This window comes from Notamacropus eugenii, chromosome 5, assembly GCF_028372415.1.
Source record: "Notamacropus eugenii isolate mMacEug1 chromosome 5, mMacEug1.pri_v2, whole genome shotgun sequence".
NCBI classification, from domain to species: Eukaryota; Metazoa; Chordata; class Mammalia; order Diprotodontia; family Macropodidae; genus Notamacropus; species Notamacropus eugenii.
Window position 1 is genome coordinate 438,792,379 of NC_092876.1, and position 19,235 is coordinate 438,811,613.

The window sequence follows — 19,235 nt, forward strand, 5'->3', positions numbered from 1 at the left end:
ACTCTGCTTTCAGTGTGGAAGGTGCCCTGTGCCAAGTTTGAGGGGTTTAGTGCAGCTGTTTTCATAGTTACTTCTAGGGACCTGTAAATTTTCGGTTCTTCCAAGGTGATATGATCTAAGGAGAGATGTGTTCCCCTCTCCTGGACCATGCTGTGGTTTGTGGGTGACCATAAGCACTTTTTTCTGCCCTGGAACAATGAGGAAGATTCACCCTCCACTGCTGCCACAAGTTCTGCTATGATAGTGTTTCTGCTTGCCCTGGGAGTGTCACCTAGGACTGCAACAGTGCTAACAAAGAGCCCCCTACAATCTCCTTTTGACCAGTGTTTAGACCTCCTTACTGTCTATTTGGTTGAGAGCTCTGGAAGCAGCTTCTGCTGCTGATTCAGTTATTCCAAGGTCTACTCTTGGTTTGCTGGGGGTTGTTCTTGCACAGCCTGTGCTGGACTGCACTTCTTTCTCACCCAGCTCTGAAAGACTTTTCCTATTAGCCTTCTAAGTTGTCTTTGGTGCCTATGGGCTCAGAAATCTGAAAATCAACACTGCTGCCAGTGATTCAGTAGCCTGGAGGCCAACTCCATGTTTACTGGGATCAAGTCTGCATTGACTGGTCTGTGCCAGCCTGTGGTCCTCTTTCACCCTTTTGCAAGAGACTTTCCTATTACCTTCAGAGTTGTGTTGGTCTAGAAATTTGTTTCATTCCATATTTTTGTGAGTTGTGCTGCTCTAAAATTTATATAATGTCATTTTAAAGGTATTTGGTGGGGGCAAGGGTTAGGAGAGAGCTCGGATGAGTCTGCCTTTATTCTGCCATCATGACTCTGCCTCTGTATGGTTATATTTGTAAAGTAAATTTTCCTTCTTCTAATAGTACTCAGAATTTCTTCATGTGTTTTGTGTTGATGGTATATGTGTTAAAGGTGTATGTATAAGGTTCTGAGTTCTGGGGAAAATGAAAGGATTATTCTTCTCTCCTACTCTGAAGACCCCATACCTATTTATTTATTTTTAAAAATGGGAATATTGACTTTGATATCTTAGTCAAAGAAGTTAAATTCTTGCATTTTGAAAGATGTACTACGAAAAATATAAAGATGTACTATGAAAAATATAATCAAAGAGTTGGTTTTATATAGAAGTATTTAAGTGATTTTTAGTATGACTGTAAATGCTCTACTAAAATTTTTAAACAGGTATAACAACATCTCCTGGTCCATGGAAGATTTAATAAATAAATAATATATATGTGTGTATATATATACACATATATGTATACATGTGAATGTGTATATATACATGTATATGTATGTATGTGTGTATATGTGTGTATATTTAGAGATACAGTTTACAGCATATATTTCTAGGGATGAGATACTGTAAATATACAGTATATATTTAGAGATACAGATTCTGGGTTTTTCCAGAAATTTTAATGTATAGTTGTTGTAAGGATATAATATCTTTTGAACTGCCAAACTCTTACAAACCCTGAGCTTTTAGATTAAAGCTTTTATTCCTTAGTAGTGTCTATTGACATGCATCAGGATTATTTATGCCTGCTGACCTATAATTGAAGCTTTATTTATAGCAGATCTTATTTTATCTTCCTGAGATAGTTATTTTCTTTCCCAGTTACCTACAAAAATCTTAATGCCAAGAGAATGGTCCTCTGCTATTTTCTGCCAGATAGCTTAAATTAGAAACCTTTTTTGTACCTCTTTCAACCTCTCCTGACCTCACAGTATTAATTATAGTTTTTGTCTTGATGTCATTTTGCTCTAATGCCTTCTGTCTTCACTAGCTATTGATCAAAACTTTATTCTTAGTAGGTTTTTTTTTTTTACAGATTTCTTGGTAAAAAAGTTTTACATGGCTTTTTGCTATGAGAGTTCGCTAGAATAATTTTAGAGAACCAAGGACTCCTTCTCAACCCCTATGCCATCCCTCTTTCAGCAAGAATGTGGGGCTTGGCAAATTTAGTAGTGACATGCAAAATATGTATACTATGTTAGTATCTGTATCAATGTCAGATGATAGCTATGCTTGGACAAAATCAAAGTTTATATTTCAACTACAGAAGATATTCGAAACAATTACTCAGATTGTCATGTAAAATGAAAAGTTCCTTTAAACAATTAAAGTAGAGCTTCACAGGGAAAACAAAGAAATCAAAACTAAATCAGCAAAGTGGAATTTTAACAACAGTCAAGTAGAAGAATATGGTACAGAGAAAGGATGAAGAACCAGTAGACTTATGGGTTTAGATATTCATTGCATCCGTGGTGACTGTAGTTTGGAATCTTTGAAGAGTTTACAGATCCTTGTGGTGCTCTAAGGAGGGCGATAGGGATCCACAGATGCATCCAGGAAAAAGACAATTAAGTACTGTTTACAAGAAAGAGAGACAAAAAGTGATGGTTGGAAACACACTGGTCAGAATTATTAAGTGAACAGTATGATAGATAACAGGAAACGAACACAAGGTATGTCCTTGAGGTGTACATCCTAAACATGATAGAAATTCTCCCAAGAACTGGCAAACATGACACTACCCCTTTCTGGATCATCCTGTGGGGAGAAGGAAAGAAAGAAAGAAAGATGGAGATCAGTAAACATATATGAAGCACCTACCATGTAGCAGGCACTGTGCTAAATATTGGGGATACAAATAGAGGCAAAAGACTGGGAACTCATGCTCTAATGGGGGAGACAAGATGCAAGGGAATATATACAAACAGGTTGTATACAGGATGAATGGAAAATAATTAACAGAAAGAAGGCATTATTTTTTATTTGTTTTCAATTCTCTCTTTTCTTCCCAATATTCTTCCACCCAATGAGAAAGCAGGGAATGTGTTATACATGCAAAATATTTACATATTAGATATATTGCAAGAAAAATAAAATGAAAAATATGATTCAATCTGCTCTTAGACTCATCCTCATACAATATTGCTGTTGCTATGTTACAATGTTCTTCTGCTGCTACTTGTTTCATGCAAGTCTTTCCAGGTTTTTGTAAAACCATCCACCTCATCATTTCTTATGACACAATAGTATCTCATCACAATCATATACTGTCATAATAAAAATCTTTGATAAAAGTCTTGTTTAGCCATTCCCCAATTGATGGACATCATCCCATTTTCCAATTCTTTGTCACCACAAAAAGAGCTGCTAAAATATTTTTGTACAAATAAGTCTTTTCCCTTTGTAATTTTGGATATAAATGTAGTAATTGTATTATTGGGTCAATTTTATGTACAATTTGATAGCATAGTTTTGGACATAGTTCCAAACTGTTTTGAAAATGATTGGATGAATTCATAATTCCACCAATAATGCACTAGTGTTCCAGTTTTCTATGTTCCATCTACCATTTTCATTTTCTTTTTCTGTTATGTTAGCCATCCTCACAGGTGTGTCATGGTACCTCAGAGTTATTTTAATTTGCTTTTTTTCTAATCAATAGTATAGGACATTTTATATGACTACAGACAGGTTTGTTGTCATTTTCTGAAAACTGCCTGTTCATGCCCTTTGGGCATTTACCAATTATGAATTGACTTATATATTTATAAATTTGACTCAGTTTCTTATATACTTGAGAAATGAAACCTTTATCAGAGAAACTTGCTGTATATGTTCTTCAGTTTCTTGCTTTCCTTCTTTTTTTAATGTTTATTTATTTATTTTTAGTTTTGACATTCATTTCCATAAAATTTTGAGTTCCAAATTTTCTCCCCATCTCTCCCTTCCCCCCCCCATAACTCCTTGCATTATGATTATCCCTTCCCTCAATTTGCCCTCCCTTCTAGTACATCCTGCCCTTCCCTTATCCCCATCTTCTCTCTTTTCTTCTGGGGCAAGATAGATTTCTATACCCCATTACCTGTATTTCTTATTTCCCAGTTGTATGCAAAACCAATTCTCAACATTCATTTCTAATACTTTGAATTCCAAATGTTGAAAATAACTTCCTATAAAAGATAGGATTTTAAAGAAACCAGAGAAGTCAATAGATGGATTTGAGGAAAGAGTGTGTTCTTTGAGAGATGGAGTATCTTGTTAACATCCAGGAGACCAGCGTCACGGGATCAAAGAGGACATGGTAGGGGGTGAGATGTAAGAATACTGGTAAGGTAGGAGGGACTAGGTAATGAAGGACTTTAAGTACTAAATTTTGTATTTATTTTGTATGCATTTTGTATTTGATTCTGAAAGTCTTAGGCAACCACTGGAGTATTATTGAGTAGGGCATGCCAGTTGGACCTGGGCATTAGAAAAATCACTTTGTTGGTTAAATGGATGAGAGATAGATACTTCAGTGAAATTAATTGTCATTTGATAGAGAACAGGCCTAAGTATTCATAATGAAGAAAGAAAACATTTTGACAAGATTAAAAAATGCTACGTTAAATAGAAAGTTAATTCATTTAATACATTGTTAGTAAGTCTTAAACAGGACCCATATTTGGACTATGATATGGACCAAGAATTGAATAGAAGGAAAAGTAAAGAGATGTAGCTAGCTTATGTTTGAGAAATTATCCATTGTTTTCATTTAACCTCAACTGCTCCCTACTGCAAATGCTTGTCCATTATCCTCCAGGATACTACCTAACTATAAACCGTTAAATGCCATGATATTGGAAAAATTGAAATTGCAGATGATTTAAAAGATAGTGGAAGGACACATGATAGATACAAGACATCTAGAGAATATTACCAATAATGTTGTAGTTGGAAGAGTGTTATGAAAACCATTATCAAGGACATTTGTGATATGAATTTAGATTCAAGGAATATTATGTAGAAAGCCCAAATAGTACACAGACATACACAATATGTTAAAAGACCCAAAAGAAAATGTTCAGCACTTGAGTTGAATCCCTTATTTAGAGCTGATAGGAAAAAAAAGACAGAAAATTTATAAGACAAAGCTGTTTGAAATAATTTATGATGTAAATTGTTTTTAAATATTCTTCAAGCAACAACTTTATTTTTGGTCACCCCAAAAATACTCAGAAATGGTGATCTTTTTCACTTTACAAAAGAAAAGTAAACCATTCTTTGTTTGGTAATGACCTGAGCTTCCTGTAATAAAGACTAATTCATTGTGTATTTGCACTTTTTGAAAAAAAAATCACACTGTTTATTTTTGTCATCGATTTTATCTATGTAGATGAGACTTATGAGTCATGAAAAACTTACCTTTATATCCTCAGATCTAGAAAAATAATGTAAAATAAGAAAGAAAATTACATTTTATTCATCAGAACTTAACTTCATGTGCTCTGCAGATCATTGTCAAATCTACCAAACTGAGTTCTTAAACCTATTATCTTTTGCAGACACTTTCAGAAAAAATGTAGACTTTTTTTAAAATGAAGAATTTTGTCTTCAAATGGACATTTTCAAAAATTTCAGTTCTTTAGATCTTCTCAGGGTGCTTCGATTCTTGAAACTAGCTTTATATGATCATAGTCTTTTGAGCTAGAAGGCCATTAAGTTCAGTCTCATCATGTAACAGATGAAAAGACCAAGGAATAGAAAGGTTAAGTGACTTACCTAAGGTCACACAACTAATAAGCAGTAGACTTAGGAGGAAGCACCAATCCTTTGAATTCATTGACTCTGTACTAGTTAGCTGGAATGTCACTAAAATAGGAATCTGGAAAAAGAGCCTGAAGATAAATAGACTTTTTGTACAGGTCACAAGCAGTTTATTAAACTTACTGTACAGTTCAGGCAGGGTGCATAGGTCTCAACAAATTATGCAATTTTCTTTGATATCTTGATAGTTTCAACTCTGTTTAGTGTTCTGTAATGAAGTTTGATGACATTTTAATTCACTTTTGTAGATTTCTAAAAAAATTGATAACTAAATTACGTGATTGAACTTGTATTATATTCTGCACTAAATTGGAGAATACAAGCAACAAAATAATAACTTAAAATTTTAGCCATATAATTCTATAATTTTTATTACTAGTTACTGATGCACTTTTTATACGGACACTTTAGTGTATGTATGTATCTCTGTCTATCTCTATTGATCCATCTATACATACACATATGAGTTTCAATGGATTGGTCAAATTCATTTTAACTTAAGGGTAGAGTAATATACTACTAACTAAGCATTTATATGTTGCAATGAGTATGACAGTTTTTTAACTTTGGAAATATTTTATTATTAATATATATTTTCTGTAAATGTTTTTACATTTTTTATTCATTTCACTTTAGACTTTCTTACAGACTACAATAAATATTACTTAATTCAATAATTTTGTTTATAATGATCTTGACAGCCAAAATGCCACATGAAGATGCTTAAATCTCACCTTCAAAATTCATCCTGATGTGTGAATTTCTTTGAAAGAATCCTTAGAAGTTATTATTATGGAGCTAATTAAGAAGACGGAACAGTAAGAAGACATCACAGCTCCCCAAGATATAACAATGAATTTCCCTGTGTTGGTCAATCAGTCTACTAAATCAGTACATTTATTAAGCACCTAGCATGTGAGAGGTACCATACTAAGCACTGGGTTTATGTCTCTCCATGGTCTGTTCAGTTATGCTCACTTTGGGCTTGGCAGAAAGGACAGATTGCAACGAATAGTGGAAAAAAAGGAATAGATTTGGATTTGGAAGACGAGCTTAGATATCATCTCTTCTAGTTGCCATCTATATGTTTCTAAACATTTTATTTAACTTCTGTGGACTTCAGTTTCATATTCTTTAAAATGAGGGAAATATACTAGATTACTTTTAAGATGATTTTAGCTCTAAATTTATGATTCTATGAACTCAGACTCCTCACAGTTATTTTCAACATATTTCCTACCAATACTCCACTTACTCTTTCTCTTTGAAATATATATCATAGAGTCTGATCTTGACTTCTGCTCTTTTATCAGTGATCTTTATCGTGTTACAGAGCCACCATGGCCCTTTTCCCTAGTGTGTGTGTATTGTAGATGAACCCCTTTCTTACTATAGAGCAGAGATCACAAGACATAACTTGGTTAGTTAGTAACTGATATATAAATGTCTATTTCCTTCCTTCCTTCCTTCCTTCCTTCCTTCCTTCCTTCCTTCCTTCCTTCCTTCCTTCCTTCCTTCCTTCCTTCCTTCCTTCCTTCCTTCCTTCTTCCACTTCATCACTGAATTTTTCTTTATCCCTTCTGAAAAGGACATTTCCAACAATGGAAGGATGCTCTTGATGCTGTTATCAGCTTTTACCTCACAAAGGGACAGAGCTGCCTTACTATTTCAGGTCTATGACATGTCTAATATTCTGTTACCAACAATGACCCCAAACAGGACACTACTGTTCTCTTTTAAATCTTACTCTTAAAAATCTGAGTGCTTATGTATTAGAGTATTTCTACATTACAGGATCAACTGGAGGTTTATAGTAAACTCCTTGCAGGAGGTTGCTAAGAATGTAGAGAAAAAGTATTTTATCTAAGACATAAATTTCTCATTAACTCTACTTCCAGTTTTCCTTCCCTTTTGATCCTTTCATTGCTTAGATCATTATTCTAAGAGTAAGTGTCAACCTGAAGACAACTTAATTAAACAAATTTAAAAAAATAGTATTTAAACTGCCTCAAATTCATTGGTTCTCATGAAAACCTAGTGAAAGAGTAATATATTGCTTTTAGAACTTGCTGGTGTGTGCTGTCACATTGCCTAATTCTCTTTTGACTTACTGCCCAATTCTTAAAATCTTAAATCCAAATCTTAAAATCATCATTTTCCTTTCCTTCTCAATATCCCTCCCCTGCCATCCTACCATTTTTATGACTGACCTTACTCTGTGCAAATATCATTAATTTTTTTTAATCGATGAAAGATGGCTATGCTGTAATGGAAAGAGCAGGAAACTTTTTCTTTCAGCTTTCAGAATTTGTCTTTACATAGTAACTTGATTTCCTCCTTGGATTAAAAAATAAAGTGATGCTTTTTATTTTAATATTCCATCAATTTCAAATACTATCCCTCCTTGTCTCCTCAACACAGAAATCTATTCTTTGTAACTGATTCAAAACAAAATGGTGGTGGTTATGGGAGGCAGATCAGTTGAACAAACATGTTGATAACATCTACAAGTATATAGTTATCCCTTCCACATCACAACTTTCTTCATTACAGTTTCAAAATATTACAGATCAGCATAAGCAATTAAGTAGGAATTTTTGGGGTATTTTGCAGGAGCTGTAGATGACACATGAAGGCCAGCAGATGATACAGAAAAAGTTTAGAAACTCAGAAATGCATACAATAAATGTATGGTATTGTATAATCAACATATTTTGTCTTTTAATACTATAAATATATACATTTAAATAAATACCATACATACATACATAAATACAATCTTTTCTCTGGTATGAAGGGAGGGCCAAAAATTTTATGTGGATTTTCCAGATCATGGTGGTGTCATATCCCTAATCCCAGGGATATGGAAGGCATAACTGTAATATTTCACTTCCATAATCTCTACCCTCATCTCCTTCAGTGGAGAGAGGTGTATTCTCTCAACTTGTCTACGGGTCCAAGAATGTTCATTATAATTAAGCAACTTTCAGTTTCATTAAGCTTATTATTTCTCTGTTTCTGATTATTGTGCATCAGTTTGGTTTACCTTTTCTCCTACCTCTTTAATCTTCACATTTGTTATTTCTTATAATACAGGGACATTCCATTGAAGATTTATTTAGCTATACACCAATCAGTTGGCACCTGCTTTGCTTCTGGTTCTTTGCCAAACCAAAAAGTGAATGTATTGTTTTATCTGGAATCATTTTCTATCATTTACTTGGACATTTTGTAAAAGATAAAAACCATGGGTTTTTTTTCCTCTTCCTTGGGAATGTTCTACTACATTTCTGTTTCTTAAATGTTAATTTTGTTTAACTCTTATATCCCTACCAAAGTTAACTTAAAAAAAAATAGGTGTAAGCATTTCAAAGCATCTAGTATCTTTTCCGAGAGGATATTTCTTAGGGGTTTATGTCTTTTTCTTTCATGTGAGTTTTCTAATCTTATCATTTTATCATTAGAGCTTGAAGCTATTGGCCATGTGATATCTTTGTGGTCAATAAAACTTCTTGATCCTAAAGTTTAATCTTTGAAACAAGGCTATACAATAGATCTTTTTCTCTTCAGTTTTGAAGGCTTATTTTTATTTAAGCTCATCATATTTTGCTTTCAAGATAACTAACTGCTTCTGGGAGTATTTTCGATGGCAAGCTGTGCCATCAAATATAACAGGAATATAATAATCAAATGACATCACTTTGTACAGAGTAATGACTTCAGAATTTCTAGTGAAGTTTCAGTTTTCACAATCAGGATTTATTTTAAGATACATTTCCAAGAATAGGAAGTATAGAGAAGAGAGCTTTCTTCTTAGTTTCTGTGTCATTATGACTAATACATCTGCTTTCCACTTAAACCTGTTCTCCCCACTTCACTGTTCTCATTGATGGTATCAACACCTTCCTAGTCACTGAGGATTGAAACCTGGGAGTTATCTTTTGGTTCATTCTTTCTCCCTCAAATAATCAGTTTCTGAGTTCAGTGAATTGTATCTTGGCAATATATTACTTCTATACCTTCTTTCCTGCTCATACAATGGTAGGTACTTTGGTTTGGATCCTCATCTTCTCTGAATAGAACATATTCAAATTCTTCCTTATTAGCCCTTTTGCCTCTTGTATCTGTCATTCACGTTGCTACAAAATTTAATCATCCTAATTCATGGGTCTCAGTATGTTTAACTCCCTTGTTTCAAAAACCATTCAGGGAATACCCACTGCCTGCCTGACAAAATTACCGATCCTAAATCTTGCATTTGAGTACTTCAGAAAGCTAACCTTTTCATTGCACTACACTCCATGCACTATATTTTCTAAGAAATTGGAATTCTAGCTATTCTCAAATCTTGCCCTTCCCTTTTCTGCTGCTCTGTAGTAATGCATAGGCATTTATATAATGCCTATAGTGTATATATGTAATATTATATATATTGCATATATATATATATAATGCATATAATGCCTTATACCTGAAACTTATTTCACCCTCCATCCACATCTGCATTTCTTGAAATGATTCTCTTGTTTTGAAACTGATTTCAGGTCCCATCTTCTCCATAAAGGCTTCCATGTTTTCCTTCTAGATCAAAGTGATATCTCTCTTATTATACTTAACCTTGGTACATTCAGTCTTATATAGTACAATATAGACAGCTATTAACTTGTCATGTATTCCCAGTATTCCAAATTATGCAATGTAACACATAGCGCTCATGGTGAAAATAGGATTAGGAGTATAGTACTCAGAACTAGTGTCAGCACTACGTTGAAAGGGCAGTCAAACTGTGTGTACCCTTTGATCCAGCAACAGCACTGCTAGGTCTGTATCCAAAAGAGATCATACAAAGGAAAAAAGGACCCGAATGTACAAAATATTTACAGAAGTTTTCTCTGTGGTAGCAAAGAACTGGAAACTGAGAGGATGCCCATCAATAGGGGAATAGCTGAACAAATTGTGGAATATGAATGTAATGGGATAGAATTTTTCCATAAGAAAAGATGTGCAGTTGGATTTCAGAAAAGGCTGGAAAGATTTCATGAACTGATGCTGAGTGAAGTGAACAGAACCAGGAGGACATTGTGCACAGCAACAGCAACACTGTGTGATGACCAACTTTGATAGACTGGGTTCTTCTCAGCAATGCAATGATCTTAGACAATTTCAAAAGATTCATGACAGAAAATGCTACCCATATCCCTCAGAAAGAACTATGGAGTCTGAATGCACATCAAAATATACTATTCTCTCTCTCTCTCTGTTTGTTTTTTTCTTTCTTGTGCTTTTTCCCCTTTTTTTTCTGATTTTTCTTTCAGAACATGACTAATGTGAAAAATATGTTTAATATGATTGTACATGTATAGCCTATATCAGACTCCATGCCATCTTGGAAAGGGATGAGGGGAGGGGTAAAATTTAGAATTCAAATTCTTATAAAAGTGACTGTTGAAAACTAAAAATAGATAAATAGATAAGCTGTGTCAGTGACTCATAAAAAAATAGGAACCTAATTTTAAAAAAAGGCAGTGCAGTCATATATGTGAAATAGTTAAGAAATGTTTAAATACTGCAATAAACAGTGACTGCCTTCTTGGCTGCTAGGCTTGAACTCCTGCCTATATTAGCAAGTTGGACAGACCTAAACTCTCAGACTGAGGTTAGAGGCCAAAATCTCTGATCACAGCTCCTACTAGACTAGAATATATAGTAAGTATTAAACTTTACCTTGGCAAAGACTTGAAATTTACTTGTGAGCAATGAATAAGTTGCCCTTTGTAAGTTTTTGTGAAATAATTCCATATTCTACAATCTTACAGTTTCTCAAAGAAGAAGTGAGGCAGAATTCGACTAAAAATTTGAGTTAGTGTTCAAAATGTTTCCTAGTACATTGACTGTGTTGGAACAAATTCACATATTATAGCAATATATTGTGTATACCTATTAATATCCCTATTAAACTGTAAACTTGCAAGGAACAGGGACTATATTATTTTTGACATACTAAGTGCTTTAGTAAATCTTTAATTTGTTAAATTCTCAAAGGATAATAAAATTAAATACTTTAAAAACATGAATAATTGAATTCAACATTTATTAATAACCTCCCTTGGGAAATAACTATTCTCAGTGTTATAAGCAATAAATAAATGACTAGGAAGAGAGAATCCATGCCCTCTAGGACCTCACTATCTAGAATGAAAGATTAGACATGAACACAATTGATTATGACACAAATTAGAATATAATAAAATAATTGGACAAGTATGAGTAAAGTGCAATAAAAAAATCAGAGGAGAAAGCAATGATCTCTCCTCGAAATTATGTTCAGGGGATGGATTTCATGGAAGAAACAGCAACTAAGCTAGACCTGATATTTCCTGATACTCATTTTTTTAATAATCAGATTGAGTTTATTAGTATTTTTACTTATGAAGTATTACACAGATTCTTTCTCTGATACCTCATTGCTGTGCTAAGGTGAAGATATGTTCTTAAAGACTATGCCTGTAGAGCATGAGCTTTGGCAGATTCTAGCAGGATAGGTATAGTCCTGGCAGAAGAATAAGTCAAATACTATTAATGACCTAGATAAATGTTGGAAGAATATATCATCATTATGCAAGACCTATTAGAATGCTTAATCCCTTCCCCCTTTCCTCTTCTGATTCTGGAGTGACAGTGGCTAAAGATGGTAAATGGTTGCTGAGAACTGTATTATTCTTTGTAATGCTATTTTATTTTTTCAAATTTCATGTAAAGACAATTTTTAACATTTATTATTTATACAATTTTGAGGTCTAAATTTTTCTCCTTCCTTCTCTCCCCTTCCTTAGACTTATTGACAATATCACTTTAGGGAAGAAACTCTGGCAAAATCTTAACAGAGAAGGATGATAGAAGATTATGAGCACTATAGACTTATAAAACAGACAAAAAAAAAAGGTAGAAGGAAAATGAGTTTAAAGAAGGATAGGCAAGAACCCTGGGTGAACAAAGTCATCTCAAAGGAATTTAAGGATGAAAATAGGACAACAAATGTGGAAAAGATTCAATAAAGTTTCTTAAAAACAAATTTGATCATCAAGTCCGGTAGCTCCATTATAATTATACTCTACCATAAAAGTCCAGATGCATAAACAGAGAAAGCAATAAAGAGACCAAAATGGGAAAAGCAACTGAATTTGACTAAGTATACATAGGGAAGATCCACCATGACAAAAGGGTGAAGGCATTGAATGCTAACTGAAATTGACAAGTTATCTGAAAGAGAGGAAGATACTAAAGGTACTGGGGAAAAAATTCTTGGGCCTTAATAAAGTTTAACTTTTTCAGTGCCTAAGACAATGTCAACAACTACTAACTTACATTTTTAATATTTTGGTGAATTTTTAATTATTTTTTAGCTTCCCCAAATTATTCTATTTATCATTAATTTTAAAATATTTCTCTCATACACACATTATGAACACATACACAAACACAAACATACACACACATATATAATTGTATGTGACAATCATTTAGGTGTTCATGAGGGCATACTTAAAAAGTGTATTAGTACAAAACAGGCAAGTTTTGCAAAAGTAGTTCCAGAGAACACCATGTCTTTAGCATGACATAAGTGGCTGAAAGACATAGGCAGTGCAAGATCCCACTATTTTTGTTGACCAGAAAACCTTTTGATTTGTAATTGGCTATATCATCTTTTGTTATAGAACCATAAAAATGCTTCTTTCAAGGTTCTATTCTGGTATCTCTCATCTATACATCAGAGAAATTAAGATCCCTTTAAAGATATAGCAGCGGAATTTATCTTGTTTAACAATTAACAGATCATTAATTTTAGAGGAGGTAGAAAGCAAACACATCATTATAGGAATGTAATAAGTTAAATAAAGTATTGGAGAATAGAAATTGTAAATTCTATCATAAAACGGTCTAATTTGCCAGTGTCCTCTGTTGAATTAGTTATGTTATAATAAAATATATCAATTATGTGGTATATTAACATTGCAAAGCCAGTCCTATGAGGTAGAGGCTATTATTACTCCCATTTTACAGATGATGATCCAGCAGCAGAGAAAGGTAAAATGACCTGGCAAGAGCCAAACAGCTCGCAAGTATCTGAAGCAGAATTTGAACTCAGGTCTTCCCAACTCCAAGTCCAACACTCACTATCCACTGCATTAGCCATCTAGTTCCCTGCTATTATTTTGCTAAAGTTAAACTTATAAATGGCTTTAAAAATGATGTTGAGACATTCTTAGTCATGATCAGGAGACATCTTAGACAAAATGTGAATTAATTTGTTTGCTTTCACTGGCCCCAATACAAAGGAGTACTAGAAATATTTAAACAATCTACACTTTGAAAAAATTGTATGCAGGACACACATTTGAGCTTAATCTTCATTATTAATATTTTCTTCATTGCTTTCTTAAGTTTACAGGATCTACAAAAGAACAAATCATATACTGATTTATAGTTAGCCAATTTCTGAGGCATAAATGTTCACACCAAAAATGTAACTGTTGACTATGCTGGGTAGGGGTTGACTCTAACACACTTCCGTACCACTCTTCAACACTAGCCCACCCCTGTCCACCAACCTCCTGTTCTGGACTTGTCGTCTCCCATAATGCCCCTTGAGTTACACATTTCTTCTTTCTGCCACATTTTCTTCTATCCAAACTTATGTATGTAATTTGACTTTACCTTAGAGTACTTTATGTAGCTAGCTAAAGGAATAACATAGAAGTGTCTGATTTGCGGTAATAGGGAAAGATAGAAATGTTTATATGTTACAGATGCTGAGAAGTCACACTAGGAAAATTACTTAAAACCATTTTTGTGAATTTATTTTTTCAGCTAACAAAGGAAGTGTTTCACATGTAAAAGTCTGGTTTTTCCTGGAAATTAATAGCTTCCCTGCACCACCTGTAGATACTATTGAAGTGACTTGTGCCACCTTGGTAAGTCCCCTTAAAATGTTTCAAAGAATTCTTGTTTGTCTAATGTAGTGGATGAAAGGTGAAATGACTGAAGAAATAAAGGTTCAAGTTTATGAACATATCAATTTATTAAGAAATGCATGGGGATGGCCCAACAACTGAGTCTCCTCAGCTTTGGCACTGGATCTCAGATAGAGGGGGAGATAGACTTTTATACTTTAAAAACAGTTAATCAGATAAGACCAATTAAAAGGAAACATTCAGGATACAAAGTTAGGTAATATGATTTCTAATTGGAGGAAAGATTAGGGACTTTCCAAATTGGTAGGAGAAGAGTGAAAGGCATCCCACTTTTCCCAAGTGTTTGTATTCAGTCAAAGGAAGATGGAAACAGCAACTGGCTTATCAGTGTGAGACCAGTTTTTAGATAAGATCAAAGAGTTTCCCGGGATGTAAAACTGTGAGAAAACTCCTTGCACCAACCTTTGGTTCTGACTGGGTTTCTGGTCAGCATAAACTAAGTCCTTATTTATGTGTCTCTAAGCAATAGGTAAAAATGGTACAGCTTCCCAGATCCTCAGAGCTTGGTTCAAACAATGGAATAAAAGCCACTTACAATTCCCATGATTCAATAAAGTTTTCTCACAAGAAGGAAATTTGACTAGCCACAATATGAACAGAAAGGGAACCAAGCTACTCCAGAACTGAGTCACAAGATGGAGTCAACGAAGGGCATTCAATTTCCACCACCACTTGCTCTTCTAATCCTCTCAATTCCCTCAATAAAGAAATGATTTTTTCTTATATGCTTTAATGCTACCTTTGGGGAAAAAATGCCCATGCAGAAATGATCATTTTGGAGTTGTTAAAAATCCTCCTCTTAAATCCAGTAACAAAAGCCTCAATTGCTTATGCAAAAACCTATTAGTTATGTAGTATCGTGTACTATTTAGAATTCTTTGGATATGTGCATTGAAGTTAATCTTCTGAAGCTAATTAAACCTTAACTTAAATCCTTGTCCTTATATAATTTTATCAAAAATGAACATATAACAATAAGCTCTTTAGGAACATTTCAGTATGAATTCAACCTAGGTGCTCCCTTAGCCTTTGCCAATTGGGGAGAAATGTATTCAGAACAGTCTGCATTAATGTGGGGTTTAAATAGCTGCCATGATTAATAGGATTAAACATACATGGATAATTAAACCTTAACTAAGTCTTTGCCTGGGATTACTGGGTAGAGGAAAAGGTTCACTTTCCCAAGTCTTAAAGGAATTCAAGGAAACACTTTTAATTTGTTTAGAGAACACTTTAACTAGTTTTGATCTTTCTCTTTTAATGTAACTATATTATTTTAAAAATACTCACATAGAAGCATAGCATTTTACACAATAGAGCATCTCAAAGAATTAGCCTGATGTTATGTAATATGTCTTTCATTTTGCCTTTAGAGGGAATCTTGTATATTCTTATAATTTGACCTAAGGAACTCAAAATGTGTATTATAGATTTTATCAACTAGTGCTATCATGTTCCATTTGAAAATAATGTAAAAAGATCTCCCACATTCATGTCTTTTCACACAACAATACCCTAACACTATAACGAATTCCTCCATATCTCAGTTTATTTTCATGTACTCCGTCTTTAAGGTTTAACTCAGGGACGTTTTCCTCCATGAAACTTTCTCTTATCCTTCACTAGAAATGATCCTTTCCTCTTTGAATATTTTAGAACATGCTTTTATTTCCTTTTTAACTTTGCTTATGTATATAATTATTCTCTAATATACTTTTCGGCACATTTCTCATCCACCTACCATGCTTTCCTTATAGTGCTATGTGAGGCTGCTCTTATGTTTTAGAGATTAGAAAACTGGGGCTCAAGTAGTTTAATGTAATATCCAGGGTTGCACATCTAGTGAAATTGATTTCAAGTATTAGAGCCATGATTAGAATCCAGATCTCCTAATGTTAATAGCATTCTTTGCAAGACGTCACTGTCTTCCTTAATTGGAATTACTCCCGAGGGATTTTGATTTTTTTTCACCTTTAAATGCACCATTCCTTATATAAAGTACATGCATATTGACTTGACTTGAATGAAAAGATCCTAGTAAAAATCTCCCTGCTAAGCAGTGATGGTATAATATTTGAATGCAGTAATGACATAGTAGATACAGTGATGGGCTTGGCATGAGGAAGATTTATCTTTATGAGTTCATGTCCAACTTCTGATTCTTACTAGCTGTGTGACCCTGGAGAAATCACCTAATGCTGTTTGCCTCATTTTCCTCATCTGTAAAATAAGATGGAGAAAGAAATGGCAAACCATTCCAGTCTTTGCCAAGAAAACCCCAACCAGGGTCATGAAGAGTTGGACAGAACTCAACAACAACTTTCTATAACAATGGGTATTACTGAGTATCCTTATAAACAGGAATCTGTTCTATATTGTTTACGGATGGGTAAGTCTGTTATTTGGATGCATTGTCAACTCTCATTTAGTGAAGATTATTATTACCGAAAGGAAACATAATATAGTAGAATGATTCCTGGATTTCGAGCCAGGCAATCTGTATTTGAAAACTGCCACTAATATTTAGTAGCTGTAAGATCTTATCACTTAATCTTTTTAAGTCTCAATTTCCTCATCGTTGGCACAGGAAAACTTGTGCTACATACCTCATAGAACTTCTGTAAGAAAAGAGTTTTGTAAACTTTTGAGTGCTATTGAAATGTGAGCAATTTTTATTTATGTTAACGGAGCAAAGTGTTATTCTGGTGACCCAGTCAAATATTTGGCTTTCTATTTGCTCTGATTCCTTTTCCAGAGTAAGAGCTCAACTGTGTGGTTTTAAGTTGTTCCTTATATGTACTGTGTTTGAACTTTCTTTGCTCTCTTTTTCTCTGTTGAAAGCCTCTGCTGGCATTTTAGGACAATTGTCACATAACAGGAGCTTAAAAATGCCCACTAGATGAAACCGAAAAGCAAGTATACTACTCAAGATATCACATAATAGAACATTTTTTGTTAGCAGTTGCTTTGATTATCTGTTGACATTTATGACAAAAATCCAATAGTGTATCTATGATCTACAAAAGAATTGCAAATAATGTCCCTTGATATACTGTAGCAGTTAATTTGCTGGCTTATAGGTTATGATTTGATGAGAACTTTGCTTTTTTCCTCCATAGTTACTATGGTAGGGGGAAAACATAAATGGAGATATTCTAATAATTTCCTGCTCTTGATTTTTCTTTTCCTAAAAACATGCCACTTGTGGAAGCAGAGAGGATGACAATGGGGTTCTGTGCTTCTAGCTTCCCTGCGAATTTTTCTTAGCATTAGGAGACCTGAATTCTAGTCTTCCTTCCAATAACAACTACTTATGTAAATTTCAACAAATCACTTAACTTCTTTCTTTGCTTTCAGTTAATTCATTACTTGCCTGAAATCAGGGGGAAGTAGTCTATATTATGTTGCTCGTGTTATATGTACATAGATCACACACACATACACACGTATATACATATACATGTGTGCATACATATGTATGTATATGTATATGTGTGTGTGTGTGTGTGTGTGTGTGTGTATAAGATTTTAGTAAGGTGCTTGGATGGCCAGAATAGAGGACCACAACTACAGGACTTTGCCCCTGAGAGATACACGTCAAAAGGGGAATAAGAATTTGGATCAGATAGATGGATGAGGCCAGAGTTCACCTTTTGTTCTGTCTTAAATTCATCTCTGTTAAAAACCAGAGAGGATCTTGAGAAAGTCTAACTCTTTGTTACATAGATACTTGGAGCTGAGGGCTGACTTCTTTAAAGAGATTTAGTGTTGGAAATAGACATAATCTTAGTTTGTGCATATTCCGCCTAACTCTAAACTCCTATGAGTCTAGATATAGTTGTTATGTCAGAGCTGTCAGTTTTCTCTTAAAATAGAAGTTCTAGTCATTACTGATCCAGGAAATGTATAGCCCGGAAGAGAGAAACTCCAAAATTGATAGCAGAGGACAATGGCCAACAGAGACTGTGTCCACTAGACTGTGGGCTACCAGCCACTACAAGATTATCTGAGACAAAGGAATTAACATGCAGCTGAGCAATCATGCCCAGCAGAAACTAGAAATTAATTTAAAATCAACAAGAAATAGCTAGGAGCAACATGTGCAAAAAAGATATCAAACTCAATAGGAAGCAACCTCAAGTGAGAACAGTACAATGACATGACCAGATGACATAAATAAATCTTCAGTAATGGAGCCATTAGTTGCTCTGGCCACATGTGTTTTTTATGTATGCTATACTCTTTCCACTAATGGTACAGGTATTTATGGGAAAGTACATCATGAGTTGAAGGAGGGATTGTTTTATTATGACAATTATTGTAATTAAAAAGACTTTAAGCTGATTGCATCACCTGTATGACAAGAGTAAAGTAAATTCACTTGTGGTGGTTTAGGAGTTGTGATTATTTGAAAATATGCAATTTTGAGGGTTCCACCTATGATAGGAGGTCCTCAGTTACTACATATCTTGTCTTTCCTATTTTGCTGTCAGATACTTGTGAGCAGCAAATAATGCCTATCTATTCCTTACAGTGCCTGGAATAGTACCTTTTACTGCTAGACTCAATAAATGTTTTTGAATTTAA

At 34.1% G+C, this 19,235-nt stretch overlaps 1 protein-coding gene across 3 annotated transcripts in view; it reads left to right on the top strand.

The window, feature by feature from the left end:
• Positions 1-19,235, top strand: part of CFAP47 (cilia and flagella associated protein 47) — a 917,896-nt gene that overhangs the window by 569,508 nt on the left and 329,153 nt on the right. For all 3 annotated transcript variants that reach the window (XM_072615192.1, XM_072615194.1, XM_072615193.1), the window contains one exon: positions 14,485-14,588. In XM_072615192.1, the coding sequence (XP_072471293.1) occupies positions 14,485-14,588 (104 nt within the window). The remainder of the gene's footprint in view (positions 1-14,484; positions 14,589-19,235) is intronic.